Genomic DNA, 25,544 nt, shown 5'->3' on the forward strand with positions numbered 1-25,544 from the left:
CCCGGGGCTGTCACAGCCGGTGTCCTGGGACTGTCACTGTGGGTGTCCCGGGACTGTCACCGTGGGTGTCCCGGGGCTGTCACCGCCGGTGTCCCGGGACCCCAGACCCAGTGGGGAGCCCCTGTGTGACACTCTCCACCCTGCTCAGCGCCCGGGACACGCTCAGCCGCCCCCGCCCCACCGGAACGCGGCAGAGGAGCGGCGGGGCCGCCAGGGGGCGCTGCTGCCCGCCGGTCCCGCGGCCCCGGGGCGGGAACGGGACCGGCACAGGGACCGGAATAAGGACAGGGACCGGCACAGGGACAGGGACCGGAATAGGGACAGGGACCGGCACAGGGACAAGGACCGGAAGAGGGACCCCTGGGGACAGGGACCGGCACAGGGACCCCTCGGGTAGGGACTGACTCACGGTCTGGAACTGCTCGGGTCACCCCCGGAGCCCACACGTGCCCGGTAACACCGGTTATCCCCCGGAAGGGACAGCAAGGGCGGCCAGAGCAGGAACAGCCTCGCACCGGGCCCGGGCTCGCAGGGGAGGGGAGGGGAAGGGGAAGGGGAAGGGGAAAGGGAAGGGGAAAGGGAAGGGGAAGGGGAAGGGGAAAGGGAAGGGGAAAGGGAAAGGGAAGGGGAAGGGGAAAGGGAAGGGGAAGGGGAAGGGGAAGGGGAAGGGGAAGGGGCACGGACTGTGCAGATCCCGTGTTCCTCCCTGTCCCTGCCAGGACTGTAAGTGAAACACACCGAGGCCACAGGCATTGCAAGCAGCACACCAAGGCTGGGCTATGACACGGCATCAGCTGGCCAAAATAACTCCTGATGTGAAGCTGCTGAAGCTCAGGAACAGCACCTGGGAACTTGGGATGAACAGGCAGCAGCGTCCTACAAAACTCCCCTGGATTGTCACCTGCACCTGTGGCTGTGCCAAGGTCACACAACAGCCTCAGCGTGGGAACTTCCACCTGTGCTTCACCTCCTGGGAACGCCTGTTTGTACAACAACCAACACAACCCTCCTCTGACACAACTCAGACCTGAAAATACCTGGCATTGGACAATAATGTAAAGAGAATCTGTTCATCCAGCTAGGCCAGGTGTTTGTTCAAAAGGCTGTGGAGGTGAGGTGGATTTTCCACGTGGAATACGCTGAAATAAAGCACCACAAACATTCCCTGTGGATCCCAAGGATCCATTCTGGATGGGTTCTCTGATGCTGATCCCTGATTATTCCAAGTCTCTGATCCAGCACTTCTCCACCACAAACCTAAACTGCATCTGCTTTTATAAATAAACAATCTTTGATGCACCAAAAGTTTTCCCACCACCTGTGCCTTTCCTTTAATCTTCCGTGCTCATGGATTCAGGATCACCATTCGGCACCACAGCTAAAACAAAAACACCCCAAACACAACATGCAAACTGTCATGGATCTAAAACCCCCAAATCTGGCATTTCTCTTTCCTGGGGTTTTTTATCAGATGTGGTTTAAGTTTTCCAAGTGGTGTGGGGCTCTGGGAGCTCCTTGGGAATGAGCTGGATGCCAAGCCAAACATCAGCCTCACAAAACAGCCAGGTTCCAGGTGGGAATGCACTGCCTGGAAGTGATATCCCACACCTGAGGAATCACTCAAATTTCCTGGGGCAGGGAGCAGGCACAGCCTTCACCAAAAAGCATCTTCCATTCCCTTGGGTTACTCCTCACACAAACCCAGGTCAGATCATTCACTGCAGTGGAAAACATCTCAAAATTCCCAGAGCTCCACAGGTTCCCACACCCAATTCACTCCTCAGAGCCAAATTTAACCCTCTGAGTGACCCAGCACTTGGAATTTCTCTTTCCATCACAGCAGGAGAAGCAATCTCATGGCTCTGCTGTCTTCTCCACACTCCACTCACCACCTCAAGTAATTTCAGTACCAGCAAAAAGAAATACAAATTTGTCAAAGATCCAGCTGCTTCCAACTGCCCTTAAAATAAAGAAGGAAAACATAAACCCCCAAATCAAGAGAAGAACCCTGTCCATACACAGGTGTGCAGAGCAGGAGGTGGCAGAAGGCATCAGAGCAGGAGTATCCCATGGGAAGGAGCAAGATGAGAGCCAGGAATGTGAGGAGGGATTATTCAGTCCTGGCAGCTGGTTCTTGCTCTGTGAAATATTAGTCACAAGTGGCTTTGGACAGTGATTTAAACTTCAAGGGAGAATGTAGGCAAGAAGGAGACGGAGAAGCAGCTCAGGCTTCCTTCACACACTGGAAGCAGGCAGGAGCACAAGCCACATTTGCCCTTTGCAGGTTCTCTTTTCTTTTCCTTAATATTATGCAAATGACAAGTTCCTGTTCCTGCTCCTCCTGTTCCAGTTTTGCTCGAGGCTGTCAGATGCATTTCCCAACTATGAATAAATCCAAAATTTCTAGGTTTGGTCTCAGGCATCCCCAGCATCAACCCCAGCTGTTCTGAGGTGTTGCAAGAGGCCTCAAGGCAGGCACTGAAAGCTCTGTGGTAGCAGAGATTGTCAAATAACCAAAATGGAGTTACAAAAGGAATAGGAAATGTTTTCTTAAATGGAAATATTACAACAGTAGCAGCAACAGGTGGTCTGAACCAAACCAACCAAACTTCAAACCAAACACAAACATGGCTTTGAAAAGATCGAAAATCCTGAGAAACTTTCTCTCATTTCTTTGGAAAATTAAAATTGTATGGAAAAAGCAAAGGCCTTTGCATGAGAAAGCATCCTTAGCCTGTAAGAAGCAAGAGGAGTGTGTTGGGAGGAGGGACAGAGCGCTGTGGGTGGCTCTGGGGGAGATCCCGAGTCAGTCTGCAGGAACAGAGTCCTGAATGAGGGCAGGAGCAGGGCTGGAACCCAGCACCGACCTCTGCAGAGCCAAATCCCCCCCTGCCCCCTGCCCCAGCCGTGGTTGGTCCAACAGAGCCAGCAAGGCCCAAGCTCCCTTACCTGACAGTGGCTTCTCCAGGGAAGGCAGGGGCTCCTTCCGGAGGGGCCGGCCGAGCGACGCGTCCTGCCCACTGAACAGTCCGGGGCTCTCGGGTAACTTTTTACGTCCGTTGGTGCTGGCAGAGTTGGTGACTCTGCAGCTGCCTATTGCACTTGTGAAAAGGTTTGTGTGTTCATCGCTGCTGGCTGGCTCCGAGCTGGGAGTGAATCCCCCCAGGGACAGAGCTGGGGAATTTTCGGAGCAGTCTATCTGCAGAGGTGTCTGCAACCCCAGCGCCAAGGAATTAGACTCCGAGGGCTCTCTCCTGACCCACTGCTCATCTCTGCTCAGCAAACCCTTGGAAGGTGACAGGTGAGGACAAGACATGTGGCACCTGTGTTTCTCTTTATGTTTGTACCTCTCGCCGACAGCCTCCTTCCCAAACCTGTAGCGCTTCAAGGACTCCAGAACCGTTCTGGAGGAGCTGTTGGCCGTGATGGTGTCCATGGAAACCTGCGGCTGCTCGGAAGAGCGGTGCTCCCGGTGCTTGTGGCGGTGCCTGTGCTTGTGTTCCAGCATCCAGCCGTAGGCCATCTCGGGTGGGACGCTGGGGTACGTGCTCATGGACAGCAGAGGAGTCCTGCTCGTGGTGAGGAACGCTTCCTGGCGCAAGAGTTTATGCTTCTTCTTGTGGTACTTAGTGGGGTTGAGAAGCAGGTGGCCTGTATGCATGTAGGAAGGTGGGGGCAGGGGGGTGGTGAAAGAAGGAGAGGGTGGAGGAGGGTAAAGAGTCGGAGGGTACCTTCCATAATAACCTAATCCTATGGGAGCAGCTGCCAGGGGAGAAGGGGAGTAAGGCATGCCATAGGAGGGGTAGAACCCGGTGCTGGACAGGGGAAAGCTGAGGCTATGCATGAAAGGCATTTCTGCCATCGCTTCCCGCATTTTTGGAGGCCTGCCTCTCTTTTTCTTTAAATCAGGTTTTCTAATGTAGTGCAAAGGATCTAAAGGAAAAGTAGGGTGGGTGTAGAAACTATTGAAATTTATCCTAAAAATGGTAGGCAGCAAATCTCGGGGTATAAAATGGTGACTTCTGTGGGTTATTCTAATTTCACTTAATCGACTTATTAACTCCTCTAACTCAGCGAGGAAGTCGGGGTCCTGCCTCCCTCGGAGCTGGGGATACTTCTTTTTCCTTTTTCGCTTCTGCCTCTTCATCTTGTCGTAGCTGAGGTAATCGTGGCTGCGGCGCTTGCACTTGTGTTTGTGCTTTTCCTTCAGGTTACTCAGCACGGTGGAAGTCTCGGGTGGGATGAGGGACACGTGGTCGAACGAGTGCCTTTTCTTCTTCTGCCCGCAGAACTTCTCGGCCCGGTCTGAAGTGCTGTTGTTGTCGGTGCCTATCCCGCTGTCGCTGGGGATGGTCTCGTCGCTGTGGGACTCGCTCACGGGGGAAGGGGTGGCCTCTTTGAGCGATGTCAGCTCGCTCAGGTGGGACGGGGAGTTGGGCAGCAGCGTGGGCGGCGACAACCTCCTCCTCCCCTTGGCTGCTTTCTTCATGGCGAGTGTCTGGACCACGCTGCCCTGCCTGGAGTGGAGGTGCAGGTAGGGCACCGAGCTGGGCTCGATGAACCCCGCGTCGCTGCTCACGGGGCTCTGCCCCCCGCTCACGGCCGAGGACTGCGAGCAAACCGGGGACGGGAGGATCTCCGAGGGATTCGCTGCCGAGGGCAGCAAGTGGGGAAGGACTTGTCCTAGGGAGGTACCAGGAGCTTGCTGGGCAGACTTCTCCAGAACTGTCAGACTGGCAGCGCTGCTGGCTAAAATGCCATTCAGGACAGCTTTAGGTTTCCTCCCTCTCCTTTTTCCTATGTAAATTGTTCCTTTCTTGCTGACATTGATTTGCTGGCCTAGTTTTGAACCAAATGTGGCAGCAAGAGTTGACACGGTGTTGTGGAGCTTGGATTGCATCTTCCCTTTGGTATTTGGTTCCACTGTACTGGACAGAATCTGATTCAGAAGTTTCTTTCGCTTCAGAGTTTTCATTTTATTTATTTTTCGAATAATTGTTTTCATTAACTGTCCATTATTTCTCTTGGCAACTTTTCTGTCTGAGTCTACTTCCAAATCACTCATGCTACAAATACTGGGGCTCTGGACTTCTTCTGGCCCTCGGAGCTGGTCCTTCCTCTCAAAGAACTCCCCGGGTCGATGCTGATCACTTTCAGGCCCCATCTTGCTTGAGTTCTCTGTTCCAACAAAAGGTGCCACAGACAGAATAGGAGGTTTCATTTTAATCGACGACCGGATCTGCCTTTTAGGTCTCCCTCTCTTTTTAGGAAAACCTTGTCCTGATAAGCTTTGCTTTAGGGAGGGAATTTCAACTTCAGGCTGCAAAATTGGAGGTTCTTGCTCTTCTTTTGACTGTACTGAGAAGACTTTTGATGCTGGGATCTTAAGAGTTCTTTTGGGGGGACCTTCGAGTTCTGGCATTTCCTTGGATTTAGGTCTTCCTCTCTTGGGTTTATATATGTCAGGTAAGAAATCATCCGACATACACAAGCTGGAGGGTTGTTTGTGAGCACTGTAGAACTTCTGAGTTTGTTTGTCAGTCTCAGACAGCAGTGCCAGAGACTGTCCATTAGTTTCATTCAGCTTTGGCAACTGATGTTTGACAAATTCGTGCTCCACAAATGAGGACGATCCGATGTTTTTCAGGAATTTGGCCTGCTCCAAATTACTGCTTGATAGTGCACTGTATGAAATGTTTTTAAAAAGCTCTGACCTTTCTAGTTCCAGACCCTTTGGAGGTCGGCACGCGCTTCTTGACACCACTTTAGTCCATCGTGGCTTCCTTCCTTTCCTTTTCTTTAAAGGTTTGGATTGCTGAGTGCTGCTCAGGTTTTTTGCTCCTTGGCAGGATTTCTCGGATGCAGCTATTGCACCGATCTTGAGGAACTGCTTGCTACCAAACAAGCTGGTAAAACTAACTACTGAAGGGGTGACAGTAGCGTGGATGCTCGTCTCAGCTGCCAAAATGGGCTTTTTCCCTGTGGGAGGACTTGTTCTTGAAGTTTCCACGTAAGATGCTTTTGAATCACTTAAGTCTTTCTCAGCACCTTTAAAATCGGTGCTGAGGCTGTGGTTCAATGTCCTGTTCAGGCTCAGAAGGGTGCTGTCCGAGGAGAACGCTGCTTTGCCCATCGGATCTGAAATGCCTTCCAAGAGCTCTGCCGTGGAACTTAAGTGCAATGAGTTGGACGCCAGCTGGGAGGAGGCTGTGGAGAGGCTCCTGTTCAGGGTGGGGACAGACACGGTGGGGGAAGGAGATGGGAGATTCCCCTCTCCCACTGCACTGAACGGGGACTTGGCTGTCGACACCTCCGAGGCACCTCCTGTCCTGAAGTCTGGTGAAGTGCAATAAACAGGAGGCTGCTTTTCGTGCTTAGACGTTTCATAAATCCCTTTCTCACTAGATGAGTAGGCATCCTGTGGAACACACATTCCTTCACTGAACATCTCTTTGCCTACATCAGCAATTTCTTTCCGAATTGAAAACTTGTCCAAGATACTTTCTTTGCTCTGTCTCATAATGTGCTTCTCAAAGGTTTTGCTGGTAGTATTTTCCTTCAGTAAATCCGCAGGCTCGTGGCTTTCAAGGCTGCTGAGGTTTGAATTGCAAGGAAGCTTAAAGGGCTCTGAGGAGGGCACGAGGGAGTCTGCTTTCAGAGTTCCAGAGTCCTTGCTAGCCAAACCAGCCGGAGTGCCAATCCCTGCTGGCTTCTTCCCACAGTCCTTGCTAACCAATCCCACGGGACTGCTAATTCCTGGCATCTTCCTCCCAGGGTCCTTGCTAACCGGTCCCATCGGGCTGCTAATCCCTGGTGTCTTCCTTCCAGAGTCTTTGTTAACCAGAACTGTGTTGTTCCCAGTCCCTGGCATCTTCCTCCCAGAATCCTTGTTAAGCAGACCTGTAGGGCTGTTTATTCCCAACAACTTCTTCCCAGCATCTTTGTTAACCAATCCTGCTGGAGTGCTGATCCCTACTGGCTTCTTGAGAGGTTCCTTGTTAGTCAGTGCAGTTGGAGTGCTGATCCCTGGAAGTTTCCTCCCCACATCTTTGCTGATCAATCCAACTGCAGAGCTGGTCACTGGCTGCTTCTTCGCCGAATCCTTGTGGACTAATGTTGGAGTGCTGATCCCTGGAGGTCTCTTCCCAGAATCCTTGCTAACCAATCCAATTAAGGGGCTGATTGCTTGGGGCTTCTTCCCAGAGTCTTTATTAACCAATATGGCTGCGCTGCCAATCCCTAATGGCTTCTTCCCTGAGTCCTTGTTCACCAATCCAACAGCAATCCCAGAGCCTGGCAGTTTCTTCACCAAATCTTTGTTAACCAGCCCACTCGCAGTTATGGCTCCTGGCAGCTTCTTCCCGGAGTCTTTCACCAAACCAGACGCAGCTCCATTTCCACTTCCAGGCTTCTTCTGCTTTGTCTTGGAAGACTTGGAAGGAGGACAGGTTGCAATAAGTTGAGCCAATTTTTCTGTGACAGTTGTTGCTCCATTAATTTCTGTTCTATCCTTTAAGTCAGAGTTATGGCTACTGATAAGAGTCGGAGGAGATGACTTTATATAATCTGTCATTTCAGAATGCAGTGGGGAAACTTTCTTAGATAAAGGGGCTGTTTCTACTTGGAGACCTTCTTCCACGTGTAACTCAACTGATGCAACTTCTCCAGCTTTCTTGTAAGACTTTGAAGGGTCCTAAGAGTTAATAAACAAAACAACAAAAACTCTTTAGGAACAGAGTACAGAGTATCACTGAGTAACACACTATCTTTTTATGTTTCAGTGATTAACACTTGCTCTGGTAACAGGATCATGGTATAAACAGAGGCTTCATCATCCCATTAATATTAAACCAAACAACAGTAATATCAATAATTTAAATAATAAAATGTCATAATAAAATAAACACATTCAGCAAACAATAGTGATATTCATATTTAAAGCAATATTTTAAAACGGTGGACATGCTGAGGCTTTCCTGATGTTAACTAAACCCAAACTCCCTCCCAGTCTGGAAATATAAACCATTTAATCTGTCCCCCAATTATTTTGAATATTCTCCAAAAATACTGTTGATGTTTATTAATAAAAATCCACTAACAACAAAGTGCTGGGCTATTTATAGTGTGAGAGCACTTGAAGAGCTCACATGGTGCTGAGCAGCAGCTGAGCAGTGCCCTGCAAGGCACTGTCACCCTGTCCCTGCACAGCCCTGCTGGCAGCTCAGTCGTGTCCCCACAGCCCCTGCAGCAACAGCTTCTCCCAGCACAACACTGACAGTCAGGGAAATAAGCAAAATAAAATAACTCAAATTATTCTGTTTGCATGGGGGTGGGGGGGAGGTGATAATTCACACACATGGAATAACTGAAACTCACACTTATTGCCAGTTCAGACCTAACCCAACTTGAAATTTATTCTGTAAAGGTTAAAATCAAATTTGCAGTATCTATTACCTTCATAAATCCTATTGAGAACATCTCAACAAATTAATCTTTTATTTTGGAAGGACATTCTTTACATACAGTGCCCAACACATCTCTGAAGTGCAGGGGATACTTTCACTCCAAGCAGGGGCTGAGATGGAAGGCTCTGACCCCTGATGAGATAATTCTGCCCATGGTTCTGATGTCCCTAGCATAAGAAGGACTTGGAACTGTTGGAGCAAGTCCAGAGGAAGCCATGAAGTTGTTGAAAGGACTGGAGCACTTTCCCTATGAAGAAAGACTGGGAGAATTGGGAATGATCAGCCTGGAGAACTTTGTGTGGGGACCTCAGAGCCCCTTGCAGGATGTGAGGGGGCTCCAGGAAAGCTGGAGAGGGACAATTCATCAGGAACTGAAGTGACAGGACAAGGTGGGATGGCTTCAAACTGATAGAGAGGAAATTTAGGTTGGATAAATCAAAGAAATTCTTCCCTGTGAGGGTGGGGAAGCCCTGGCACAGAGAAGCTGTGGCTGCCCCATGACCCCTGGAAGTGTCTGAAGCTGGGCTGGACAGGGCTTGGAACACCCTGGGATGGTGGAAGGTGCCCCTGCCATGGCAGAGGTGGGTTGGGATGGGCTTCAAGGTCCCTCCCAGCCCAAAGTCATCGTGATTCTGTGATTTCATTCCCAATTTAAAAACCTTCTGGGACCTACCAGAACAAACAGTAAAGACATCAATGCCACAGCTGTTCATCCCTCTGCAATAAAAACTGCTCTGGCAATGGCCTGCCACTTCCTGCACTTGATTACAGTCAGCATTACCCTGATCCCAGAGCTGTACCTACAGCAAACACCTACACAGGCTGAAGGAAGGGACAGCCTGGATTCCCCCAGAACAGCCAGCTCTGCTGCTGATCGTGAAGGATTTGTTCAGTCAGCTGCACCAGCAGGACTTAACCAGGAGGCTGCAGCCTGGATCCAGCTGGACACTGGTGAGATGAGAAGCAGTTGTTTGGGTAATATGGGAGGCTCTGCAGTGACCCCCAGGCACCCCAAATCCAGGGCTGCTGCTTCCTGCAGGGATGGAGCAGGAGAGGGGGTTCTTTCTGCCTGGAAACTCCTGAGTCAGTGTGACACCACCCCGAGCCTGCACTCCTGGAATTCCCTGGGGCAGACTCTGAGTGCCAGAGAGTCACTAACGAGTATTAAAGCGAGCAGACTTCAGAGAGCTGCAGCCTCCTTTCTACAGCCTGAAATTCTGACAAGAATGTGCAAGAAAAATCTCCTTTGTTCAGGGGATTTCAAAAAAATCCACCTAAATATTGACTTGGGAATTCAGCTCCTCATCCCTGTATTTGCTCAGCCATCAGTGTATCCACACTCTTCCTTCTTTCTTCTGCTCCTCCTGGGTGCTCTGCCACCCCCTGGGCCAAGTTCTGTGGTGCTCTCACTGCCACTGCTGGGTATCCAACGCCTCTTGGCAGGCTCTGCTCACCTCTATTTCCAAACAAAGAGCTTGGAAGTTTGAGTCGACGCTTAAATAATAAATACATAACTAACGAAACCCTTCCAAACACCAGCTTTGATCTGAGCAAGATGCCAGGATTCTGAAAACAAGACTTTAGCATCAAACACGGATCCTCTGAAAGCTGAAGGCGTGTGCCCTGGAAGGCTTATTTCTCATCTAAGGGTGAGTGAGTTTCCCAAGCACACTGAAAATTATTTCAAAGAACATGAATAGCAAAACAGGAAGCATCTAGTGACACGTCAGACAAGACGTCAAAAAAGTCTGTAATTCTTTTCAGCATTTTTAAATCCAAAATTCTTATATGGGATTTTTTTTTCTTTTGGCCATAAATCTACTTAATAATCAGCATGATTAACAGAAACATTTTGGAGGGAAATTTTTAAGGACAAAATTTCATCCAGTAACTTCCAATAGAAACATCTTGAGATGTTTCCTTTGAAGGAGGTTGCAGTGGCTGCAGAAACATTTAAAAAACTCCCAACATCAGCCACAGAGTCAAAGCTTCTTCTTGCATTCTGTATCATTAAAAATTTCAGATTTTTGGTTGAAGTGAATAGCAGGCATTGCTGCCACTAAGGAGGATCCCACTGGACAAGTAAGAGTATTGCAGACAGGTACCAAAATCAAACTGCAATCATGCACAGCCCCAAACTTCAGGAACAGAAAGGACATTTTCTGTGCAGTGGAAGAACTGGACTCCAGTGCTCATACACTGAGGGGATCAGGTAAATCAACCTCAGCCACATTTTAACTCTGCCAGCACACACCCCCTGCCCTGGACACCCTCTGGGAAACACCCCCAGGCCACTCCCTGGAACAAAGCCCAGAACACCCCCAGGGACCCCCTGAACACAGCCCCGAGTCCCCCCAGGGCAAAGATCTCACACACATTGTCAGGACACACCCCCAGGGGTCTCTGGAGACCCCCAGGACACCCCTTCCTTCCCCTCAGACACACCTCCCAGACCCCAGGACACACAGCCACACCCTGGTCACACCAGCCCCAGAGCCCCCAGGACACACTCCTGGACACATTCCCAGGACATCCCTTGGGATACACCCCCTGGGATACACCCCCAGGGATACACCCCCAGGGATACACCCCCTGGGATACACCCCCTGGGATACACCCCCAGGACACCCCCAGGACACCCTGTACAGGACACAGCCCCACAGTGTTACAGCCTGTGGCCATGGGGTCAGGCTGACCCTCAGCCCAGCTCTCCTGTGACAGCTGAGATCTTATGGACACAGCCAGCTCCCCCTGGAATACTCAAACCCCCAGCTGGGAAATGGGGAGCAGCCAGGACTGTCACCTGCAGAGGGGACAGGAAAGGTGCCCAGCTTCCCTGGAATAACTCCCTGTGCCCACACAAGTGTTCTGTGGGATGGGAAGCAGAGAGCTGAAGTCGAGCCCAAGTGACAGAACATCCTCAGGGCTTCAGAGGCTGCTCCCATGGATCTGTAAATGTGTCCCCAGCTCCAGGGGCTGCAAACTGGGCTCACAGGGCACCATTCAGCACTAAATTCCCTCCTGAGCCCTGCTTCCCTCCCTGACTTGGACAAATGCACAGATGTATTAGAGAAGCACAAATCAGGTTTTAATCAGACAGATTTCCGAGGACTGCAGAAAAAGGAAAACAACATCACCATCTCCTGAGTGTTTCTTTCACCCAGTCTCACCTCCTGTCTCTACAAGCACCTGCCTCAAACTTCTTCACCGCTGCCTCAATCAAATGGACAATGCCATAAAAAGTAGACTAAAACAGTTTTCCTGGAATTCTGTGCCTTTTCAGCCCAAGTTTCAAGCCCTGCTCTACGTTCCTGTGGTGTCAGATGGAATGAAATGGCCCATCTGGGCACAAAGCTGTTCAAAAGGGCGAGATTACGTTGCATCAAAAAGCATTTTGTGCTTTAAAAACTGAAACATTTGTTCCTGTACAATCTTTAGTTCAACTGTCTGGTTTAAGAATCCATCCAATAATAGTATTGCCCAAAGCAATTGCAAAAAACATGTTAAGTTTCTATAAAATTCATATTATTCTTAGTCTGACACTGAGCTGAACTGAAAGTTCTGTATCTCCTAACTGTGAACATACAGTTTTTCAACTTGCACCATTCATCTGAGGAATAATAATTCCAGGTTATTTTGATATAAACTATCAACAAGTTATAATCCATCACTGGAGACACAGGGAACAGCTGAACTCGATCTTAAAGGTCCTTTTCAACCTGAACAATTCTGTGATTCCAGAATCATCACAGGCACCAAAAACAGCAAAAAATCTTTATTCTAAAAAGGGCATCTGTTGTTACACTACAGCACAGTCTCAGTTTATTACTGCTAGCCCATTATTTACTGTCATTATCTTTGGTATTTATTTGCAAGAAGCTCAGGGGTAGCTGATCTTTCCAGAGAACAGGGACATCTATCAAGTCTGGTGTCACACTTCTCAACTAAATCCAAATTACAAAACACAAGTTAGTCTCAGCTTCCAACACCTGAAGTAATTAGAAGGAACCAGCCTTTTAATAAAAATGTTTGGTATTTCTCTTGAGAGCCACTGGAAAGCAATAAGGATTTTTTATGCACATACACAGATTTACCCATTATTGTTTTGGCTGTTGTACTTCAGGCCAATGCTCAGACTATAATTCAAACAAGCATTCTGAGGAATCACAGGAATTGTTTTGTAGTTGTGGCATCAACATCTTCTGTGCAATTCCCCAAATAAAAATGCTGTTTATTTTTCACCTCCAAGACTTTTTAGTCTTTTCTAAAAGCAAGTTTGAACTACCAGGAAAACAATGATTCTGTGGAATTAGTGTAAGACAAAAGCTATGTCCTAGATCCTGCAGGAAATATTCTTGAGCTATCAAAAATAAAAAATAAAAAAAAATAAAAAAGCAATTCTTCAGCTTTTTAACTTTTTTGCTTGAAACTTTTTCGCTTGAAACTTTTCCAGCTGGTGGCTGTGATTTCATCAGCGAAGTTCCCTGCATGACCAAAGGCAAAAGGAAGAGCTCCAGAATCCTGCACTCAGCATTTTTACACAGGAATAAGGAGATGGAGCAGGAGGGCGAGTCCCAACCTGCTGCCCTGTGTTACCACTGAGTGAGAATTACACAGGCTGCTGCTGTCACTTCTTGCTTTTTATGTGCTTCAGTGCTGCACCTCTGCCAGCAGAGCTGAACCTTTCCTACACACCATCCTCTGAACTAACAGGGGAAAAATGTCTATTTTTGTTCAAGGCTCAGGTTTTTGGGCTTAGCCCAGCAATGTCTGCCTGCCCCAGGACACTTTTTGAAAGAATTAAATCCATACTTGGTGTCAAAAAGCAAACTGAACACTGCCTGGCTATTTCAGTAATTTTGTTTCTTGTAACACCTGGGAATCTCAGTCATTTCTGGGATTCCCTTTATTGCTCTATGATTTTCTCCTCAGAAAAATATTTATTAACTTTTATGTCTACGTGTTTCTGGAGGACAAATTGTAAATATACAAGGGAAATGTTGCCCAGGGAAGTGGTGGAATTGCAATCCCTGGAAGTGTTCAAAAAGGTGTGGATGTGGCAGCTGGGGTCAGGAACAGCTGGATTCTGTGAGCTGGGGAACAGCTGGATTCTGTGAGCTGGGGAACAGCTGGATTCCATGAGCTGGGAGGGCTTTTCCAACCTGAACAGTTGTGTGATTCCAACTTACCTCACCTACCCACTCCCCCTCAGACTGGAGATAAACCCTCTATTCACATACCTGAAAACACTCCCCAAATTTTATGAGTTCTGTCAGCACTAAACAGGGAAAAACCTGTCAGAGATGGCAGTGCAAAGGATTCTCCTGCTATTTTCATTTTAACACTGCTATTCCCAGGAGAAGAATTCCACTACTTCTCTTTGTGTTTCAGTGGTTAACTGTGCACGCTGCAAGTGCTAAATTTTCATTCTAATTCTTTATTGCTCCTTCAAAAGAACAGAAAGTTCCGTTTCAGAGCTCCAAGTAAAGCCACACCTGGCTCTGAATGGGTCACATGTTTGCTTTCCCCTCCTCTGCATCCACAGCAAAAATTCATGGATAGCTTTCCTTTGCTGTAGTGTAATTTGCAGTGCTAAAACTCGCTTTATTACATGGCAGTAAGACAAAAAAAACAACCCTTGGGTACTATACTCGAAACATGTGATGGTTTTAAGCCATCATTCCCATTTATTTCCACACAGACACTTCTAATCCCACTTCAGGAATCAGCAGGATGTTGTTTAGTGTCATTTCTAACAATTCAAAGTGCAAAATGGCAGCAGGAAACAGACAGACTTAAACACCATCTCAGAACAACTCAGGAGAGAGCAGAGCATCTAAAGTGAGTTATCATGAGTCAGGGATTTGAAACTCTTGTAAATAATGCAAATTTAATGCAACAGATCTGCATCCTCTGCATCACACACCAGGGCTGCTCGCCAGGCAGGAGAGCAGCGACTGCAAGGAGAGGAGCTGCAATCTAAAACCGACATGGTATCAACTGTGTCATGCACCACATCAATAATATTCTACAACATCAGGAATAGCTGCCTCCCTTTCTGCTTTCCATTTGAAATGGGATGGATCTCTGGGAAAAAAAAAAAATCCTGGTGTATAAACAAAGATGTCAAGGATGAAGAATCCCTGCTGTCACCATGCGAATTCAAATATTGATTATTTTCTCTGGTAAAAACTCCCAGGGCACGATCTCTTGATGCAAAGGGAAAGGCTCCAGACGCAGTGGTGCCTTTCAGACGTAGAATCAGGGAATTATGGAATGTCCTGAGCTGAAAGGGACCCACAGGGATCACCCAATCCAACCCCTGGCCCTGCACAGACACTCCAAGAACCTCACCCTGTGCATCCCTGGGAGTGTTGTCCAAATATTCCTGCAGCTCTGGCAGCCTCGGAGCTGTGACCATTCCCTGGGGAGCCTGGGCAGTGCCAGCACCTTTCCAGAACCTTTCCCTGACACCCAACCTAAACCTCCCTTGATTAACTTAACATTAAACCTTCCCTGAATAAAGAGATTTTCAGCTGCAGGGGCCACCTCAATTCAGACATCGAGAGAAATCACTGGTTGGACATTCCAGAGTGGCCCAATACTCAACTCATTGCAACAGAGTCTTGTCAAAATAAAATAAAATAAAGAAAAAATAAAAAAAAAAATGAAAAAATGAAAAAAGAAAAAAAGAAAAAAAGGAAAAAATTAAAAAAAAAAGAAAAAAGAAAAAAGAAAAAAGAAAAAAGAAAAAAGAAAAAATGAAAAAAGAAAAAAGAAAAAAAAAGAAAAAAGAAAAAAAAAGAAAAAAGAAAAAAGAAAAAAGAAAAAAGAAAAAAGAAAAAAGAAAAAAGAAAAAAGAAAAAAGAAAAAAGAAAAAAGAAGAAAAAAAGAAAAAAAGAAAAAAAGAAAAAAGCAAACCATCAGTGTAATAACAAACTGTGATCAACTCTTCCAATGTTTTTCAAGTCGAAGTTAGAAACATCATTAGAAGTAATAAGTTTGTTCTGAAATAGAAGAATGTAAAATAAAGGCCATTGCCAAAATTTTAAGTTACGCAACGTACACTGGAGAATTTCTTGTCCAATAGGCTGACTAAAAACACCTCTCTCTCCAGTGGAGGAAAAACCCCAATGTGAGTGCATTGTGGAGTCTGGAAAAGGCAATTTTAGTCCTTACACGTGACATCCAGCACACTTGTTTTGTCAGCACATCATTTGTTACTCAGAATCCCAGACTGGTTTGGCCTAAAAGGGATTTTAAAGATTTCACTCCACCCCCTGCCATGGGCAGGGACACCTTCCACTGTCCCAGGCTGCTCCAAGCCCCATCCAGCCTGGCCTTGGAAGCTTCCAGGGATGCAGGGGCAGCCCCAGCTGCTCTGGGCACTCAGTGCCATGGCCTCACCTCCCTGACAGGGAGGAATTCCTTCCCAATATCCCATTTAACTCTGCCTCCTGTCCTGGCACTCCAGGCCCTTGTAAAGAGTCTCTCTCTGGCAGGATCCCTTCAGGCACTGGAAGGCCACAATGAAGTCATCCCCAAATTTCACTTCTCTTTAAGGTGACTCTTCCTCAAGGCCAATTCCAGGCAGGGTGTGCCAGGGGAAAGGAAGAGGTCTGGGTATGTCAGACACACAAGGTGAGGAATTTTCCTTCCCCCTGGGCAGGCTCTGCCTTAGGAGATCTGCCAGGACAGATTTATGCAGGGAGCCTTGAGAACAGGACACAAGCTGGAGAAATGGAAATGCTCCAGCCTTGGGGACCTCTGGAGCAGGAGCCCCCTGAACAAACAACCCCTGCAAAGAAAAGACTCCAATTTCCAGGGATTCCCTGGATTCCCCTGCTGAATCACCTGGCAGTACTACATAAGGGTATATTCTAACATTCCATTAACAAAACTTTAATGTTTATTGGAAAAAAGAGCAGGCTGTAACCAAATCCTTCAAAAATTTAGCATCTATGCAACTATATTTGTAATCCTTGCTATTTATCCTATTTTCCCTATCTGCTACTGCTGCTCTTACTGATTACATCATGGAGATCATAAAAACAAATCCTCGAGGCAGGGCTATTTCCTGGTGTTTGGAAAAGCCCTGGCACATCTCTCCAGCCACTGCATTTACATGCAGGTTATCACCAGGCTGGTTTCTAACTCATTTGGAAAAGTCTATTTTACTTTTCAGAGCCTGCCTTGAGCTGTTCACAGCAGTGAGAGGTTAAACACAGTAAAACAATTGGTTTGAACAGGTAGGAAAAAATATAAATCCAACCACCAGAGCACATCCAGAGCCCCATCTCAAGAGAGACAAGACACCCAAAACCCTCCACTTTGTTACAGAAAAGAGACTAAAAACCTCCCCATTACTTTTCAGCAATGAATCTACCTCAAGTGAACATGGGAATTATCTTTCACTGCTATTGAAACAACAAATTGGAAAACTGTGAAAGAACATTTTTTGCTGCTAATGGCCAAAAAATAAAACCATTTCAAACTCCAGATACTTCAGCATCAGAGGTTTCACAGAAAAACAGCAGAGCACGGTGGTGCAGAGATGATGAAGCTTTTAAACACAGCTTAAATGTACCATGACTTGCAAATCACCCCACAGACACATCACTCACTTGCTTTGAAGGACAGTGCTCGTTCTTCTCCTCTGTCATCTTCCCACTCTTGGGAGCCCTTCTTGGCTGCTTGATGCTGGTTTTTATGGCAGGCCGGCAGACATAATTCTCCAGGTTCTTGGGAGGCTTTTTTGTCCGCTTTGCTTGAAGGCCAATCTTCAGTTTCAGGTTTCCCTCTGAGAAGTTTGTTTCCTTCACCGAGAATTGCTGCTGTGCATCGCCCAGAGCTTCGCTCTTGCCGCTCTCCGCGTTCCCCTCCCGGCTCTTCTTCTTCCCGTCCTCCTCGTCCTTGGTGCAGCCTTCGAGCTCTGCTTCCCCTTTGCCCACCAATGTGCCAATGTTTACCACAGAGGGGCTTTTCCCAGAAAACCCTTCAGAATCAGAACCCAAGCCTAACATAGCAGTATTCCGAGGGTCCATCACAGGCGGAATATTTGCCTTCGGGTGATTTTAGGGAAGATTTACAGAGATATGTTCCTCAGAAGAGCTGTTCCACTATGGGCAGTCAACATTTTTCACTCTGTGGGGTAAAAAGACAGACAGAATAAACATGGATTTTCTATTAGAAATTAAATTCATAATAAAACCAATTAGAAAGCAAACAATTGTATTTCAGACAAGCACAGCAGATGATGCTCCAAGACACCAACCTTCCAGTCACCTCCTTCCAAACCACAATTTATCTATAAAACACTTTTAAATGGTAAGTGAAAAATAAAAAGTATGTGACTATTATAATTTCCAAATTATCCACAAGACACTTCAAATGATGGCTACAAATTTTAATATTGATCATCAAAGTAATTTTCTTATTTATAACCAGAACCCAGTTAGTCCCAGTCTTGCTGCTTCTGGATCAACTGGAAGAGCTGCATCTAAGGAAGGAGCAGGCAAATGAAAACCATGAGAAAGCATCCAAACCCCAGAAATACTCTGGTTTTAATTATCTGAGCCACCAAGAAAGTTGAGCTTAAGCCACATGTGCATCAGTTTACAAACACGCCACAAAATCCGCTTGTTAGTTAAGGACTTTCCACAATTCAGGAAGGAGGATGGGAGAACAGAAGCCAATCCCACCAAACATTCATATGCTGGTTTGTGCTTCCTGAAGCACAGGAAGAGGGAAGTCCACACTTCCATCAGCCCAGACACTGTTAGAAATATAGAATTGACCTATTTAGCATAAAATAAGAGAGGGAACCTTTTCATCTTAACTACAGCAAAAGTAAATTAGAGTCAACCTCTAGTTTGTGAGGGTCCCCAGACCCTTGTGCAACACAGACTCTGAGCCCTGAGCTTCCCTCCCTGCCAGAGAACAAACCAACCTGTGCTCTTTGTAGCTTTATCATGCAGGCAAAAATCCCAAAATCCCAGAACTGTTTGGGCTGGGGGGGACCTGGAAGATCATCTCATCCCACCCCTGCCACAGACAGGGACATCTTCCACTATCCCAGGTTGCTCCAAGCCCTGTTCAGCCTGGCCTGGAACCCATCCAGGGATCCAGGGGCAGCCACAGCTTCTCTGGGCAGCCTGTGCCAAGATATAACCATGAAGCCATTCCCCTCTGCCCTGTCTCCAAACCCTTGGAAAATTCTCTCTCCATCTTTCTTGCAGGCTCACTCAAGGCACTGAAAAGATATTTGTTCTGGGGGCATTCTAAGGAGAAAATGTTTAAATATCTTCAGCACATAAATACCTTTATCGTTTTTGAAATGAAATGGATCAGAAACAGGTCTGAAAAAACACAGATTTGCTGAAAAGTGTACCACAGGCAGCAAACCAGCCTGAAACTTCTGTCCTTATCTTCTCTACAGTCATTAAGGCTGAATTGTGAGGAACTGCATGGAGAGATGTCATGGACTGCAAAATGAGTTTCAAATCAAGGTCTCAAGGAGCCCAGCACTTTTCTGAGATGTTTGGCCCCCTGGCAGGTCAGCAGGAGCCCACTGGATCACAGAGCACGTGGCAGGTCCCACAGCTCCCAGGGCACACAAGAACTGGGGAAGCAGCAGCAAAGGAGCTGTTTTTGGGGTGGCTCTGGAGCAAAGACACTGCAGGGAAGGGGAAAGCATCAGGAATGTGAAAAGTGACACCAGAGAGCACCAAGGCAACTGCAGTGGACACAGGTTGGAGGACAGATGCCAGGATTAGTGGGGGGAGAAGAAATGCTGCTGGGAACACCAGATGCAGCCCATCACAAAGCCAGGCTTCCCTGGCTGTGTCCTCAGAGAAAATAAACTTATTTCCATGTGTTCTGTGCACATTATTCACGGGGTTTCTATCTGCAGCTCTGGCTTTCCAACTACGCACATCCTCAGAAATCAAACCTGTAATTATTACTCATAAGACCAGGGGTAATTAGATAAAATCTCCATTTTATAAGGAGAAAAAACGGGTAGAGCAGTGTGACATGGACACAGAAAGCGAGCCAGTGGCACTGCCCAGTTCAAGGCCCAGTTAGTCCAACAGGCTTCACCACATCACCAAAAATGAGCTTTTTCATTTATATCAATCTCCAAGGAAAACTGGCCAGCAGGTAAACAATTCTGAACTGAAGCCTGAATTTGTATTATTCAAGTCCAAGCAAAGGGACAATCCCACATGCCATTATGCAACTCTCAAATCTGTGCTCACACAGCTATTTCCTTCTCTAGTGACTGCGGTGCAGAGCAGTGACAATACTTCAGACATTTTCTTACAAGTAAAATTAATGAATCAGCTTCAAATACGAAAGCAACTGCAAGAAACTGCAAAACCCAAAGTGCACGGTGGGAATCAGAGCAAAGAAACCGTGTTCACACCCTACTCTCTGCTAAGAGGATGTTTCTGGGTAACTATCCAGAAACAAAGTCACTAAATTGATGGCTCCCACAAACACAGAGCAGGGCATTTATTTATCCATTAATTGCTCTCAACACAGACAAAAAAAAATGCTAATCCTGGCCCTAATCACCATTTTGCCTCAATCGCTGTAATCTTCTCCCAATTCCCCAGTTACCCCACTAATTCACAGGATAGGTGTCTGTCACTCAAAGCTCATTTCCCTGAATCCCCACGTGCTGTTTCCTCCCTGCCTTATCAAGTCCAAGCTTCCTGTCACTGTCTCCAAGGTGTTCTCAAGCGTACCTTGGCTCTTCCCTTGCTCGGAGCTGTTTCCCCAGTGATGCCACTATTTGTTTTCTCTTCTCACTTTACTTTCTCTGTGCTACTCCTCACACTCCATGTGCCTTGCTGCAGGATCTGTTCCATTCCTCCTGCAGGTTGTGCTTTAAAGCCTTGTGGATGTCAAAGCAAATGAGCAGCCAAGTGGTGACAGCCACAGTTCAGAGGCAGCTAAAAAAACTTGCATGAACTTATCCTGAAAACTCTGATGTTTCGGGACTTTAAAGACCTAAAATGATCATATTTAACCATGTGAGATAAGGTACTTATCCGTGTCTCTGCTTTCCATGTTAGCTGCACAAAGTTACAAGTCCTGTTCTGAATTATCCTACATCCATGAGATCTTAGGTTAACAAAACTTTTGCTGGATTGAAAACCATCCAGTACCAAATCCCTGCATGGCCTCTTAAGTGATGAGCAAGACATGTCCTCACCACTTCCCTACGAAGCAAATCACATCAAACTCCCAGCCCCTCAGTTCTGTAGATTTTAAATCCCTCCTGAAATTGTTCTTCCCAAAAAAAATTAACTGTGAAGCATTTTAGCATCTGTTTTGACACCTGGAACTAAGTGGTGTTCATTAATGGTTTCTCTAATGCCACACACAGTTTTATTCATCCTTACTCCCCTGGTGTCACATCCCAAGCCCTCTCTGCCCATCAGCTGCTAAGATTTCTGTTCTTCTGATCCTCTGCTTCCCCAGAAAGAAAATGCCAAGGGTTGATTCTGCTGCCAGATTCCCAGATATGTTACCCCACATCCCTCAGCAATATTAACTGAGACTTCCCCCTCCGTTCAATTTAGGACGTTCAGTTCATTCCTGCTGCTGCTTTTGTTGATAAAAAAATACTGTCATGTCATATTTGGAAGGTGAATATTTTTATTTCGGTTCTTTTCATTGCTTCAGCTCCAAGGAACATTAAAACCAATTCAGCTGAGTGTTAGAAATCCCAGAATATTACTACTAACTCTATGGCCTCCCACAGTCCCCTCTCAAATTCCTTGTCTCCTTTTATTTGCTAAGGAAGACAGCTGCCACACTCAGAAAAGAGAAATAAAAAGTGGGATAAAGCTTTACAATATTTCTCTACATCACAATCCCTGAACAGGGGAAACAGGAGCTCAAGGCCCCAGGATCACCTGCACAAGCATCCTTAAAATATTTAGAGGTGGAGGCATCAGGAATAAAGTTCCTGTTTGCGTTACAGGAGGTAATAAATGAAACACTTTCCAATCAGAATCTGCTGGATGCGTTTCTGACAGACAGAAATCCCAGGGGACCTGTCTTGTCAGGAAGAATATTCCACAGAACTGCTGGGAGCAGAGGCCAAGCTCAGGGAAAGCAGAGCAGGACAGGAGTTTTGTGGGAAGAAAGGCAGAGGACAGACAGGAGAACACCCTGCGAGTGTGCTCTGGTGGGAGGAAAATTGGGAAGCAGAGATAGAGTTTCTCCTGGTTTTTAACCTGGCCCCAGCTGACACCCTGACTGCAGGTCTGGAATCACAGGGCTGAATTTGGAGGTGCAGGGTAATTCTATTCATATGCAAATAAAAGCAAAATTGCTAAAATCTGCATAACCAACCCGTGTTTGACGGGAGCAAAGGTTCCTCCACCCTTAGGCTGTGAGTGCCAACATCAGCCAACGCTGACTGCCGAGGGAAAAGCAGTTTGGGAACTCTCCTAAAATATTATCCCATGTGCTACAGTGTGAGTCAGGAGCTCCCTGAGAGGTCTCTACATCCAGTGCCTTCCAGGGGATTTTTCTGGACAAATCCCATTTATTTATTTCCATCCACTAAAAGATAAGGGTCACAGCAAACCAGCATTTCTCCTTTAACTCCAGACAGATTCCTTTGGTTATTCCCAACCCATCCCAGTGCCAGAATGGGCACACCTGTGCCACAGGTAACGGACAGAAAACCGGGGGAAAACAAAGATTTTGCTGTCACAGAACAATCACAGTAGGTCTCATGACAGATTTTTTCCCCCCTTTGCAAGCTGGGGATGGGACTCATGACCTCACTGAAGTGGGAGAATGTGTCCACAACAGCACCAGCCCTTCCAACAGCAGCAGAAATTAATTTAATTTTTAAAAAGCCAACAATATCTATTTAAAAATACTTTTAATTCAGTAACTACATGTGCTATTGCCACTTTTCTCTTGTGAAAACAGCATTCCCATTTTTACCACTATGTCTGTCTCTTCCACCGAGGAAAAAAACTGCTTTTTATATCCTTCAGGACAGTTTAAACTTCTGAAAACAACTGGAAAAAGAAAGCTTCTTCTGGAAATTGTAACTCAAATTTTGTCACTGGTTATTATCACTCAAACCTTTTTAGACAACTACCGACTGCCTGTAGCAATGAAATCAAGTCCAAAAAGAAGTTGTGGTAATTTTGTCTTTTAAACCAAGATGTTTCAGACTTAGAACTCTTCAAAATGAAAAAAAAAGAAAGTCTCTCTTTTATACTCTCAGACAGCTGAGAAAAGCTTTGAGTAAGAACACTTCTTAAGAACTCAAGCAGGCAGACAGATGATGATTTTAGAGCCCATCTCTCCCCATATGTTCAAGCAGCTGCCAGAACTTCCCTGTTTCCCACAGAGGCACCAGGGATGATCCCAAGGTCCTCAAGGATGACCACGGGAAACACGAGTTTTACAGGATTCACCCCAAAACCCAACACCCGCAGGTGCAATCTAAATTACTGCAAGGAGGACAGCCAAAACAAACCAGGAAAGAAGATGCACTGCTCCTGAAAATGATAACTGAGGAGATTTCAATGGATGAGGGTAAAGCCACAGGTTCTGTCCCTGCTCCCAGAGCTCCCACCACCTCCAGTTTCCTTACTGGCTCCTGACAACACACAGCTAGGAGAGTGAATGCGTGTCCTGAGGCCATCGCATGGAAACCCACATTCCAAGCAGCTTCCAGTTCTCTGCTACATAATTAACAGGGTGAAGAACCACAAACCAAGGGCCAAAACCAGGAATCAGAAAGTCAAGAGACCACGGAAGAGAGAAACAAGGATGGGAACACATTTTGGCTTTTGATGTGAGAGATCAAAAAGATATCAAAGAAGAGAGATAAGGCTCAACCACCTAAACCCAAATTCACGGCCAATAAAGCTAAAACAGGACTAAAAATGCAATGAAAGTAAAATTTCAGAAGTATGATTTTGGAGAAGGGGGAAGACAAAGTCTACAAGACGCTGACCCAGTAAACCCGCCAGCATCCCAAAACCCAAAAAATCCACATAAATATTTAGCAGGGAGACCCCCGGCTCCGTGCCCCGCATCCCCCGCCCGTCTCACGGGGCAGGAGCCCGGGGAAACACAGAACTTCGGGGATGCGCAGCCTCGGGCACAGCCCCGCTCCGCAGGGACGCGGGGGCCAGGAGGGGCCCCGGGGCCGCTGCCAGGTGACACCGCGGCCCCGCCGCCCGTCCGAGCGGGGCTGTCAGGCTCCCGCACCCCCCGGGGGCTGCCCCGGCCCCGGGCCCCGCCGCCGCCGCTCCTGTCACCGGGCCCCGCCGCCAGCGGGGATCCCCCGCCCCTCGCCGCGGTCCCTGTCAGGGATCCCCCGGTGCCTCCCGGTGCGGGCCTGGCTGTCAGGGACTCCCCGGCCCATCCCCGGCTGTCAGGGACCCCCCGCCCCGCTCCCCGTACGGGTCCACGCTGCGCTCCGGGCCCTGCTGGGGATCCCCCCCCGCCGCCCCCGGGGATCCCCCGCCGTCGCCGGGGATACCCAGCGCCCGCCACCGGGCCGGGAGCGGGGGTGCGGTGTGGGGGTGCGGGGGAGGTGCGGGGGGGATACGGGGGAGATGCGGGGGGGGTGCGGGGCGGCCCCGCGGCGGATCCCGGCGCGCCTCCCCTCCCCCCGAGCCGCGGGCCTGAGGCGGTCCCAGTCCCCGCCCGCCCGCCCGCCCGCTCCTCACCGTGTCAGCGGCAGCGCGGCCGGGGCCGAGCACGGGCTGCTCCGCGCCGCATCCCCGCGGCCGCCCGGGCGCGGACGGGGCCGGGGCGGGACCGGGACCGAGCGGCCGCCGCGGCGGGGCCTGAGCCGAGCGAGGCGGCGGAACCAAAATGGCGGCGGCTCCTGCTCCGCCGCGAGCGAGCGCACGGCCACGCCCCCGCCGGCGGCCACGCCCACTCCGCGCCCGGCCACGCCCCCAGCGCGGCCGCACCCCCGCGGGCAGAGGGCGCGGCGGTCACGCCTGGCCACGCCCCCTTTGGCCACGCCCATAACTGGTTGGACGTGCCCGTCAAAGCCACGCCCCTCGGTCAGGCCACGCCCACCGGGAAAAGCCGGGAAAAGGAAAAATCGCTTTTCTGCCCCAAAGTGATGCAGGTGGTTTTCTCACCCACAGAGCCATCTTGCCTTCAGTGCCACACCCACGCACTTGCCACTTCACGGTCACTAAAGTATTTTCGTGGATCTGGAATCATGGAATGTTAAGGGGTTGGAATGGACCTTAAAGGCCATTTAGTCTCAACCCTCCTGCCACAGGCAGAGACATCTTCCACTAGACCAGATCACGCAAAGCCTCGTCCAGCCCGGCCTTGGACACTTCCAGGGATCCAGGAGCTGCCACAGATTCTCTGGGAAGCCTCTGCCAGGCCCTCCCCACCCTCACAGGGAGGAATTCCTTCCTAATAGGTGACCTAACTTTTCCCTCTGTCAATTTGTACCCATTGCTCCTTATCCTATCACTACGGTGTCTGACCAAGAGTCCCTTTCCATGTAGCCCCTTTAGATCTGGAAGGTGCTGAGGTCTCCCCAGATCCTTCTCTTCTCCAGGCTGAATATTCCCAACCCTCCCAGGCCTTTTAGCTACGTTGTTGTCCCCCCTAGACTTCCTCCAATTGTTTCATATCCTTTGTATTTTGGGAATGATGGAGTGATGCTCACAATATCTGATGGGAATTACTATAGCCATTTGTAATTGTGGTTAAATAGGGTTTTAAAACATTGTCTGCCAGGAATAGGAAAAATTAATTTTAAAATCATATTACAGCAATGTGTATATATAAACCCAAATGAACAAAAATCGCTGCGACTAAAACACCCATAGCAGAAAGAAATGTGAAGTTTTTGCAGAAACAGAGCTTTAAGCTGTCAATACCTGAAAACCTGGCAATGAAACCATGAACAGCAAATTGCTTTTGCACTACGCACGCAAAATTCAATACTGAGGATCCAGATGACTCCTCAGAAATGATAAACAGGCTGTGCCTGAGCCAGCGCCGTGACCTGGAAGCCAAGAAGGCCAACAAAATACTTGGGGGCATCAA

The 25,544-nt window shown here is 48.0% G+C and overlaps 1 protein-coding gene and 1 long non-coding RNA gene across 3 annotated transcripts in view; one reads left to right on the plus strand and one right to left on the minus strand.

The window, feature by feature from the left end:
• ASH1L (ASH1 like histone lysine methyltransferase) overlaps positions 1-24,440 on the minus strand; it is a 56,074-nt gene extending 31,634 nt beyond the window's left edge. For both annotated transcript variants that reach the window (XM_086866269.1, XM_086866268.1), the window contains exons 1-3: positions 24,188-24,440; positions 17,090-17,609; positions 2,950-7,693 (exon numbers count right to left, since the gene is read on the minus strand). In XM_086866269.1, coding sequence (XP_086722395.1) covers positions 2,950-7,693; positions 17,090-17,509 — 5,164 coding nt within the window. In that variant the 5' untranslated portion in view covers positions 17,510-17,609; positions 24,188-24,440. The remainder of the gene's footprint in view (positions 1-2,949; positions 7,694-17,089; positions 17,610-24,187) is intronic.
• LOC147648796 (uncharacterized) lies at positions 264-1,305 on the plus strand. Its single transcript, XR_015279913.1, has 2 exons — positions 264-393; positions 720-1,305. It is a non-coding gene; the product is annotated as an uncharacterized LOC147648796 (long non-coding RNA).
• Positions 24,441-25,544: the final 1,104 nt, after the last annotated feature.

This window comes from Cyanistes caeruleus, chromosome 30 (assembly GCF_971803275.1).
Source record: "Cyanistes caeruleus chromosome 30, bCyaCae1.hap1.1, whole genome shotgun sequence".
Lineage (NCBI taxonomy): Eukaryota > Metazoa > Chordata > Aves > Passeriformes > Paridae > Cyanistes > Cyanistes caeruleus.